General features: G+C 42.9%; 1 protein-coding gene across 5 annotated transcripts in view; it reads right to left on the bottom strand.

The window, feature by feature from the left end:
- LOC120066407 (bile acid receptor-like) overlaps positions 1 to 11,285 on the bottom strand; it is a 35,526-nt gene extending 24,241 nt beyond the window's left edge. For 2 of the 5 annotated variants that reach the window (XM_039017755.1, XM_039017754.1), the window contains exons 1-3: positions 11,117 to 11,285; positions 2,437 to 2,653; positions 177 to 554 (exon numbers count right to left, since the gene is read on the bottom strand). In XM_039017755.1, the coding sequence (XP_038873683.1) occupies positions 177 to 554; positions 2,437 to 2,533 (475 nt within the window). In that variant the 5' untranslated portion in view covers positions 2,534 to 2,653; positions 11,117 to 11,285. Of the gene's footprint in view, positions 1 to 176; positions 555 to 2,436; positions 2,654 to 9,195; positions 10,880 to 10,915; positions 11,093 to 11,116 lie in introns of those variants that run through there. The other 3 variants (XM_039017758.1, XM_039017757.1, XM_039017756.1) reach the window with 3 other exon arrangements.
- Positions 11,286 to 11,877: the final 592 nt, after the last annotated feature.

Below are 11,877 nucleotides of genomic sequence, written 5' to 3' on the forward strand. Positions count from 1 at the left end.
CATTACTCATTGTGTATTTAATATTACTTTTATTATTTTGTGCTATTACTTTTCTATTATTTCTGTATTTTCTGTCTTTCTGCATTGTTGGGAAGTTCCCGTAAGTAAGCATTTCACTGTTAGTCTACATCTGTTGTTTACAAAGCGTGTGACAATTTTTGTATCATTTTTGATACCTTTACACCCCTCACAGGTGAGAGCATTATAGTGATACCCGGATGCCTTGTCCCCACACACCACACACAGCTCCTCCCCTTTGACACTGCCTGTGTGGGATGTGTGCCGGGTCCTATTGCACACCGCAGGCACTATGGTGGACGCCTCTTCCATTTCAGCATTATAAGTGCCCTCTAGGGGTCCTTTCCTCAGTTCATACATCCCTGTGGGTGAGTACCACTCATCGCTGTTGTACTGGGGGTAGTAGTTCTGACTGGAGTAGTATGGCGGGGAGGACATGGTGGGCTCCACCGAGGGGTATTGCATGCTGGGATAGCTGGTGAAGGTTAAGACTTCCTGGTGCTGGAGCAGAGGGCTACCTTGTTCTGACAGAATATCTGTAAGGAGAAAAGAAAGAGGCATAGATTAAATGATAGTATCACTGAATAGAAGTGTGCAATAAACTGATGATTTTAATGATGTAAAGTTTTTATAGCCAATAAAAAGTCAGCATTTTTTCAGCATGGTTCAGATAACCACAATAGCTACACATTTCCCAAGCCAATTAGTCCTGTATTTTCCCAAGCATAGTGAGTCACAACAAAACCATTTATCTGATCGGACAAAAAACACTTCCCAGCAGAAGCTACAGTGGTATTAGATAGTGACTTAATTAGAGTATTTGAACGTTAACATAACAGGGGATAGTAATCTACACAGTCACATATAAACCCAGCAAAACTTAAAGGTAGACTCAGTGATATGATGTAGATGCAAAAAGTAAACAGCATAGTGGGTCAATATCTGCAACAACTAAGAACGTTGAAGCGCGAGGCTCAACTTCTCCACTGTTTTGGTGTGCTGGCTACCACACTGTAACAGCATGAAGCTAACCCATGCACATGCGCATATAATGTGTGTGACTGTGTAAGAGCAAAGTCTTGCATGTAGCTCATCTCAATATCTGTGGCAACATCATTTCGCTTAGTCTACCTTTAACCTCACGCTCTCACAGAACACTGCCATAACAGACTGAAAGGACAGCTTGGGCTAACTAACTACTTCCAAAGAGATATAGTACTTTTTAACCTTTATTTACTGTAACTAGGCAAGTCAGTTAAGAACAAATGATTATTTACAATGACGGCCTAGGAACAGTTGGTTAACCACTGGGCTACCTGCCAGCCCTGTACTCACTGCATATATCTATACTTATATTTCTACTTATATTATACATATTTCTATATTTCAGAAATGCTTTATCATCAGGTTTATCTACTCTGTCATAAAATATAATAATTCTATTCCTATTTTGTCAACGTGAACCCTTGGTTAGACCACCCTAGCATTTGAACCATTTTGATACCATAATTTCATTTTTATTCATTAAAATACATTAAGGTAAAAATACATACTGGGCAACAACAAAAAACAGCTGGAATGTAGCCGTACAGTTTTATAGTGTTGAGTTAATCCAAACTCATCTGATAACACACATAACCCAAACTGACGCAACACGATCGACAGGCGTGAGACACTGACCTCCTGAAGGTTTGATCTGGACCATGGCCATCTCAGGGTGACCCAGAGCACCCAGAATAAAAACCTCCCCTTTCTCTGTCTCTCTCTCTCTGTCTCTCTCTCTGTCTCTCTGTCTGTCTGTTTCTCTCCCTCCCTCCCTCTCTCTCTCTGTCTCTCTCTCTGTCTGTCTGTCTCTCTCCCTCCCTCTCTCTCTCTCTCTCTCTCTCTCTCTTTCTTTCTGTGACCAACTGAAAAGTAATCCCCCTCTGCGGCTCTACTCTTATCGTTACTTCTTCTACTTCAGCATAACTCCCTCTATTGTCTTCGGGAAAGGAAATTCTCAATTAAAATGCTGGTTCAATAGTCCTAAAACAGAACAGTTTTGTGCTTGCTTGAGGACTGACTCAGGAATGACAAAGGGGAGCAAAGGTTTTCATGGTTACTTATTAACTTGACATTCACATTTCTGCCCATCAATAACGTAGTTGTTTTGGTAATGTGTAAAGTCACTTTCACATCTGGCCTGTGTGACTGGCTGCAACTGACTGAGAGGTAATGTGTGTCATAGGTGTCAACTGGATCGCCTGATCCCAGATCTGCATGTGCCAACTCCCCTATCATTGGCATGCCATATGCATATACTGTATATAATATGGTACACTGCATATTATGTATTGCATGACAAAAATAGTCAGAGGAGTTGGATGAAGCACATACAGTACTGATCTGGGACCAGGCTAGTCATTGGAGGTTGCTTACCAAAGAAGTGTGAGCTCTCAGACAGTGGGAATCCATCGTTGGGAGGGATCTGTAGTAGTCCCACCACATTGACGTCGTGGCCCACCCACTCATTCATTCACAAATCTGGTTGGACCTCAGCTCAGAACCTCAGCTCAGAGTAAAGATTGTGTGATTGGCCAAAACACAAGGAGGGAATTAAGAAGTAAGTTCTTTCCAGTCCAATCCTGTAAGAAAACTAAGATACACCCAGACATAATGTTAGTGTTAGTTTTGACATTTCGTTAAGCTACTTGGTGTTAAATACCTCACGGACAACTCTTTAGCCTTCAGAAAGTTTTCACAACCCTTGACTTTTTTCACGTTTTGTTGTGTTACATACTGAATTTAAAATTGATTAAAATGAAAAAAAAATGTCACTGGCCTACATACAATACCCCATAATGTTTTTATGTTAATTACAAATGAAAAGCTGAAATGTCTTCAGTCAATAAGTATTCAACCCCTTTGTTATGGCAAGCCTAAATAAGTTCTGGAGTAAAAATGTAAGTCACATACTAAGTTGCTTGGACTCACTCTGTGTGTAATAATAGTGTTTAACATGATTTTTGAATGACTACGTCATCTCTGTACCCCACACATACAATTATCTGTAAGGTCCTTCAGTCGAGCAGTGATTTTCAAACACAGATTCAACCACAAAGACCAGGGATGTTTTCCAATGCCTCGCAAAGAAGGGCACCCATTCAAATAAAATAAAATAAAATTGTATTGGTTACATACACATGGTTAGCAGATGTTAATACGAGTGTAGCGAAATGCTTTTGCTTCTAGTTCCAACAGTGCAGTAATATCTAACAAGTAATCTAACCATTCCCAACAACTACCTAATACACACAAATCTAGCAAGTAATCTAACAATTCCCCAACAACTACCTAATACACACAAATCTTAAGGGATGACTGAGAATATGTACATATAAGTATATGGATGAGCGATGGCCGAGCGGCAAAGGCAAGGTGCAGTAGATGGTATAAAATACAGTATATACATGTGATATGAGTAATGTAAGATATGTAAACATTATTAAAGTGGCATTATTTAAAGTGGCATTGTTTAAAGTGACGAGTGATCCATTTATTAAAGTATCCAGTGATTGGGTCTCAATGTAGACAGCAGCCTCTCTGAGTTAGTGAAGGCTGTTTAGCAGTCTGATGGCCTTGAGATAGAAGCTGTTTCTCAATTTCTCGGTCCCAGCTTTGATGCACATTGGTAGATGGGTAAAAAAAGCAGATATTGAATATCCCTTTGAGCATGGTGAAATTATGAATTACACTTTGGATGGTGTATCAGTACACCCAGTCACTACATAGATACAGGCGTCCTTCCTAACTCAGTTGCCGGAGAGGAAGGAAACCTCTCAGGGATTTCACCACGAGGCCAATGATGACTTTAAAACAGTCACAGAGTTTATTGGCTGTGATAGGAGAAGACTGAGGATGGAACAACAACATTATAGTTACTCCACAATACTAACCTGACAGAGTGAAAAGAAGGAAGCGTGTAAAAATACAAATATTCCAAAACATGTATCCTGTTTGCAATAAGGCACTAAAGTAATACTGCAAAACATTTGTCAAAGCAATTAACTTTTTGTCCTGAATACAAAGTGTTATGTTTGGGGCAAATCCAATACAAGATATTACTGAGTACCACTCTCCATATTTTCAAGCATAGGGGTGGCTGCATTATGCTATGGGTATGCTTGTCATCAGCACGGACCACAGAGTTATTTTCTGATAAAAATAAACGGAATAGAGCTAAGCACAGGCAAAATCCTAGAGGGAAACCTGGTTCAGTCTGCTTTCCACCAGACACTGGGAGATTAATTCATCTTTCAGCAGGACAATAATCTGAAACACAAGGCCAAATCTACATTGGTGTTGCTTACCAAGAAGACAGTGCATGTGGCCGAGTTACAGTTTGGACTTAAATTTACTTGAAAATCTATGGCAAGACCTAAAAATGGTTGTCTAGCAATGATATACAAACCAATTTGACAGAGCTTGAAGAATTTTGAAAATAATAATGGGCAAATGTTGCACAATCCAGGTGTGGAAAGCTCTTAGAGACTTACCCAGAAAGACTCACAACTGAAATCACTGCCAAAGGTGCTTCTACAAAGTATTGACTCAAGGGTGTGAATACTTATGTAAATAAGATATTTCTGTATTTCATTTGCAAATATTTCTAAAAACACATTTTTACTTTGTCATTATGGGGTATTGTGTGTAGATGGGTGAGATTATTATTATTTTTAATACATTTTGAATTCAGGCTGTAACAACATAATGTGGAATAAGTCAAGGGGTATGAATACTTTCTGAAGGCACTGTATACATTGGCAATGCATTATTCTACATTATGGTAATTATGATATTTGCAGATTTATGCAAATTTAACAATGGCCATACCTCTACAATTCTTATGAAGGAATGTAAATGGCTTAATTCATCCTATTAAAAGAAAGAAACTCCTCACCTACCGCAAAAAAAATTAAATGCATCCCTCCTCTGTGCTTACAGTATATGGGACCTCCCTCGCAACTCTCCCCAGTGCTACAATAGCCGTTGACCAGGGTAAGACAGTATTACCCTCTGACTGCCCCCTGCCCCCTTTATACCAACACACCTGACAGGTCCTCTTTAAATACAGGCCAAGGTGAGGTGACACCCTGGGTGTGCCCCGTAGGAGGTGAAGGAGAGGGGTAAGATATGTGCTTATTGAAACTCTGGAAGGGACCATACAACACTAATGGGCTGGGCAAAGCTATCTTGGTTTATTAACAATGAAGTAGCCTACTGTGGTGGAGTACACTTGCCATCCACTTAAAGTGTTTACTGAACAGTAGTCTTAAAGTGTTTACTATACAGTAGTCTTAAAGTGTTTACTGAACAGTAGTCTTAAAGTGTTTACTATACAGTAGTCTTAAAGTGTTTACTGAACAGTAGTCTTAAAGTGTTTACTATACAGTGGTCTTAAAGTGTTTACTGAACAGTAGTCTTAAAGTGTTTACTATACAGTAGTCTTGCGTTGCCAGACTTCCAAGTCTCTTGGCTACTGGAACGAACGAAAGCCGGAGGTTCCCAGTATTATAGTATTCTATTTCCTCAAAACACCTCATTGGATAATCCAATACTTATTGAATTACTGTGCTTGATAATGAACTGCTGAAAATAATGGTGCATAAAGCCAACATTTACTTTCTATAACAGGCTGTGTATAATACAATAGCATGCATTGTCAAATAATTTAATTTCAGTTTGTGTTTCGCTGGTTACATTTGGTAAGATTGGCTGCATAAAGCCACTGAAAATGTAATTTCCACAGGACCTTGTCTCGTGCCATGTCTTGTTTCCCTTTTGGTGTAACCATAACCACACTGAACCCTACTCAATTATTGCCTTTAGGTTACATTCTGTATTGGGAAAGGGGGATACCTAGTCAATTGCAAAACTGAATGCCTTCAACCGAAATGTGTCTTCCGCATTTAAGCCAACCCCTCTGAATGAGGTCTGTTCCTGTGCAGAACACAGGTGCTATTCTATTCCTCTATTATCACAGTAAAATAAACACAGTCCTTAAACTTTTCCATGGACTCCCTGAATCTATCACTGACTAGCAGCACCCATGGTGGCGTTAACTGACATCCGGCTGCAGTGAACAGAGAGGAGGTAAATCACCATGTGTACCAGGGGTTGGAACCGGTTCAGGGAACAGAACAGAAAACCAGAAAATAAATATATTTTTTGAGGAACTGAATCAGAACTGGTAACAAAAGTGATCTATACTTTCCACAAAAAATTGCAACAAAGCACCTATGCAAAGCCCTCACTCTATCACTCAGAAACTTATTCCAGTGTCTGCCTGCCAGCTGAAACTATTTGCCAGTGTGTGTGCATGTGTAGGCTACCTGCACATCCCCTTCCGAAGCATAGTCTAGTAAATAAAGTAAAATGTTATTTGTCACATGCTTCGTAAACAACAGGTGTAGACTAACAGATACATGTTACTTAAGGGCCCTTCCCAGCAATGCAGAGAAAAAAAGAGAAATAATTATACGAGCAATAAATACACAATGAGAGGTAATTGAGGTAGATACACTATATATACCAAAGTATGTGGATACCCCTTCAAATTAGTGGATTCGGCTATTTCAGCCACACCCGTTGCTGACAGGTGTATAAAATCGAGCACACAGCCATGTAATCTCCAGTGGTGTAAAGTACGTAAAAATACCTGAAAGTACTACTGAAGTAGTTTTTTGGGGTATATGTACTTTACTTTACTATTGATATTTTTAACAACTTTTACTTTTACTTCACTATGTTCCAAAAGAAAATTATGTACTTTTTACTCCATACATTTTCCCTGACACCCAAAAGTACTCGTTACATTTTGAATGCTTAGCAGGACAGGAAAATGGTCCAATTCACACACTTATCAAGAGAACATCCCTGGTCATCCCTACTGCCTCTGATCTGGCGGACTCACTGAACACACATGCTTCGTTTGCAAATGATGTCTGAGTGTTGGAGCGTGCCCCTAAATAAAACAAGAAAAAGATGCTGTCTGGTTTGCTTAATATAAGGACTTAAAATGATTTATAATTTTACATTTGATACTTATATTTTAGCAACTAGATTTACTTTTGATACTTAAGTATATTTAAATCCAAATACTTTTAGACTTTTACTCAAGTAGGATTTTACTGGGTGACTTTCACTTTTACTTGAGTAATTGTCTATGAAGGTATCTTTACTTTTACTCAAGTGGTGTAAAGCTCGCCGCCATTGGACTCTGGAGCAGTGAAAACGCGTTCTCTGGAGTGATGAATCACGCTCCACCATCTGGCAGTCCGACGGACGAATCTGGGCTTGGCGGATGCCAGGAGAATGCTACCTGCCCCAATGCATAGTGCCAACTGTAAAGTTTGATGGAGGAGGAATAATGGGCTGGGGCTGTTTTTCATGGTTCGGACTAGGCCCCTTAGTTCCAAGGAAGGGAAATCTTAATGCTACAGCATACAATGACATTGTAGATGATTCTGTGCTTCCAACTTTGTGGCAACAGTTTGGGGAAGACCTTCTTCGGGAGCGTCTGCACCCCCATCGCCTCTCTCCCTCCTTCGTTGACCGCTCTGAGTCAGAGCCTGAACCCATGGAGGCAGGGGCCATACGCCTCCCCGCGGCTGAGCGACGCCATCGGAGACAGTTAGGGCTCTGTCCCTATTGTGGCCAGGAGAGGCACCAGCTCCAATGGTGTCGTGTTTTGGGACGTAGATGTGGACATCCGCCAGGCTCTGGGGAGGGAACCCGCTCCTGCCACCTGCCCTCCGGCACGCATCTACGTTCCCACGGGGGTCAGAGATTGATTGCTGACCGGGGCACACACATCCCTCGCCACTGGACACCCAGTTATCACCCGCAACATTCAATCCCTTATTGAGAAATACTGGTGGCCCACTTTGGCGCAGGATGTTGCACACTCCACAGTAGTGGAGAAGGTGGAAAGTTTTAAGTTCCTCGGTGTACACATCACGGACAAACTGAATTGGTCCACCCACACAGACAGCGTTGTGAAGAAGGCGCAGCAGCGCCTCTTCAACCTCAGGAGGCTGAAGAAATTCGGCTTGTCACCAAAAGCACTCACAAACTTCTACAGATGCACAATCGAGAGCATCCTGTCGGGCTGTATCACCGCCTGGTACGGCAACTGCTCCGCCCACAACCGTAAGGCTCTCCAGAGGGTAGTGAGGTCTGCACAACGCATCACCGGGGGCAAACTACCTGCCCTCCAGGACACCTACACCACCCGATGTCACAGGAAGGCCATAAAGATCATCAAGGACAACAACCACCCGAGCCACTGCCTGTTCACCCCGCTATCATCCAGAAGGCGAGGTCAGTACAGGTGCATCAAAGCAGGGACCGAGAGACTGAAAAACAGCTTCTATCTCAAGGCCATCAGACTGTTCAACAGCCACCACTAACATTTAGTGGCCGCTGCCAACATACTGACTCAACTCCAGCCACTTTAATAATGGGAATTGATGGAAATTATGTAAAAATGTATCACTAGCCACTTTAAACAATGCCACTTAATATAATGTTTACATACCCTACATTACTCATCTCATATGTATATGTATATACTGTACTGTATATCATCCAATGCATCTTGCCATCTTTATGTAATACATGTATCACTAGCCACTTTAAACTATGCCACTTTATGTTTACATACCCTACATTACTCATCTCATATGTATAGACTGTACACTATACCATCTACTGCATCTTGCCTATGCCGTTCTGTACCATCACTCATTCATATATCTTTATGTACATATTCTTTATCCCTTTACACTTGTGTGTATAAGGTAGTAGTTGTGGAATTGTTAGGTTAGATTACTTGTTGGTTATTACTGCATTGTCGGAACTAGAAGCACAATCATTTTGCTACACTCGCATTAACATCTGCTAACCATGTGTATGTGACAAATAAAATTTGATTTGATTTGATTTGACTATGTCAACTCATGTTGAGTATGTACTCAATCTAAATCTCCCAGGCACTCTCCAGCAGGGAAACTCCTTCTCCTTCTTGTGCCTCAGCATCCCTGGTCTCATCTGTCCATTGATTTCATCACTGATCTCCCCTCCTCTGATGGTTTCACCACCATTTTGGTGGTTGTGGACAGATTCTCAAAATCATACCGTTTCATCCCTCTCTCTGGTCTCCCAACTGCTCTCCAGGTCGCAGAGGCACTGTTCCAGCAGGTCTTCCGGGCACTATGGCCTTCAGGAGGATATTGTCTCCGATCGTGGCCCCAAATTCACATCACGTGTATAGAAGTCTTTCAAGGAGAAGCTGGGGGTCACGGTCAGCCTCACTTCCGGATACCAGCCTCAATCTAACGGGCAGGTGGAGAGGATGAACAAGGAGCTAGGGAGGGTCCTGAGGAGTCACTGCCAGGACCGGCAGGGTGAGTGGGCCCGATTCCTTCCTTGGGCTGAATACGCCCAGAATTCACTTCGTCACTCCTCTACCAGGCTGTCTCCCTTCCAATGCATCCTGGGGTACCAGCCGGCCCTGGCTCTGTGGACCCCGAGCCAGACCGACGCTCTTGCGGCGGACGAGTGGTTCCGGCATGCAGAGGAGGTTTGGAAAGCTGCCCACGTCCGGCTCCAATGCGCCGTCCGCCAGAAGAAGAAGCAGGCGGACCGCCACCGCAGTGAGGCTCCCGTGTTCCATCCTGGTGATCGCGTCTGGCTCTCCACCAGGAACCTCCCGCTCCGCCTGCCCTGCTGGAAACTGAGCCCCCGGTTTGTGGGGCCATTCAAAGTCCTCTGGAGGGTCAATGAGGTAACATACTGATTACAGCTCCCCACTAACTACCGGACCCTCTTTTCATGTTTCCCTCCTCAGGCTGGGGGTTCCTGGTCCCCTGGCTAATGCCGTCCCCCATGACACCCCTCCGCCTCCCTTGGATATCGATGGGAGTCCCGCCTATACCGTCAGATCACTCCTGGACGCTGTGGGGTCGGCTCCAGTACCTGGTGGACCGGGAGGGGTACAGTCCAGAGGAGCAGTGCTGGGTTCTGGTGGATGACATTCTAGATGACAACATCCTCAGAGAATTCCACCTTCGCCTTCTGGACCGACCTGCTCCATGCCCTCGGGACCATCCTCCTGGTCGGCGTCATCCTGCGGCTGGAGCGGCGTGTCGGCGCGGGTACTGTCACATCTGCTCCCCCTCTTCTGCGCTCAACGTCGCTAGTCTACTAACCACCGGTCCTGGCAACCCATCATTACGCACACCTGGCAACCTTCATTACACACTCCTGCGCCTCATCATCAGACACACCTGGACTTCATCACTTCCCTGATTAATGTCCCTTTATCTAGCACTTCATTGTATTCACCCCTCAGGCGGTATTGGTTATGTTATCTTGTCTGCCGTTTTGTATCGGTCTACGTTCGTTAATATTAAACTCACTAACTGCACTTGCTTCCTGACTCCTTGCGTCGACGTTACACTTATTCAAATAATGCATGCCATAACAAGATCCAAGCTCCTCCTCAACCCTCATTTGCTTTCTCCCCACAAGCAAAATTTCAGTGGCATCTTGCGCCCTACATTTATCTGTCCAATGCTTGTAAACAACTATAGCTTGCCTGCTCTATATCAAGCTGCTCTATCCGCACAGATTGGTGAAGTAATTTTATGTTGAGCTAAATGTATAAAATGTCAATTTCAGCGGTTTAAAAAGAAACAATATAAACTGGTACTTTTTGGGGGGTTCGAAACTGTTTTTTTCTGGTCAGAACAGTGGAACAGAACGAAGAAATCCATGGTTCTGTTAAGAATGACACGATTGGAAAATGATTTCAGTTCCAACCACTGATGTGAACCATTGGATTTATAAATCTTACCTGACATAGCTTTAATGAATTACTCAGGGCTAATTTCCCCAGAGATTAAACCGCAGCCCACAAGAAGATCCCAACGAAGGCGTCAAGGCCAGTTTGTCAGCCTACACAACGAATCAACCTATCCCTCTCACCAGTTATGAAAAGTCTTCTTTTTACAGCTCGCTATACGTGATACATGTTTAAGTTATCATTCATCCTTACCTTATTCCTCAGTGTGGATTTCCCCTGTGTAAATCCAGTCTAGTTCCAGCCTTCACCCTCTCTCTGATCTCCACGTAAAGTACAGAACCATCAATATTTGCTAATGAGCATCTGAATGTCTGGGGTTGTAGGAAGAGTATGTGTGACTGGCTGGGGTCATGGCGAAAGGGGACAGTGGTTATTAATTAAGCTGTCCATTCCTCTCCATGAACGCACTACCCCTCTTCCCCCTCCTCCCCCGCCTCCTCCTATCCCCAAAAGCCCTCCTCATCGAACCAAACGATGTGGTGGCCATGTCTGCTGCCTAACATAGAGATAACCAGACCAGCACACTCCCTCTGACACATGTCACAGACACACACACAATTAGTCACAGGAAGTAAGTCTTGGATGAGGCACAAGTGAATAAGTTGTAAGGCAAGGCATTCATTAGATACTGTAGTTCATGTTGTCCATAAATCATAACGAACACAAAAATTCTATGGTGCTGTGTTTAGAATGTAATAATTTACAGTAGTACCTTAACACAAGGCCTATAGGCAGACATACTGGAATTGCTCTCCTGGCTAGGCCACCTATTGTAAGGTATGTTTATACAATATACTGTAGCGTAGATAAAGCACTCTAAGTTTTGATGGATTGCAGAAAAAGTTGCTAAAGCAAGAAAATATAAGGAAATAATAATTGTAGAGCTAAAGAAAAAAATTTTTTTTTGCGGGTAGACATGTCTCAATTCAGATAAGGGATCCTCTTCATAAAAC

This window comes from Salvelinus namaycush, chromosome 21 (genome assembly GCF_016432855.1).
Source record: "Salvelinus namaycush isolate Seneca chromosome 21, SaNama_1.0, whole genome shotgun sequence".
NCBI lineage: Eukaryota > Metazoa > Chordata > Actinopteri > Salmoniformes > Salmonidae > Salvelinus > Salvelinus namaycush.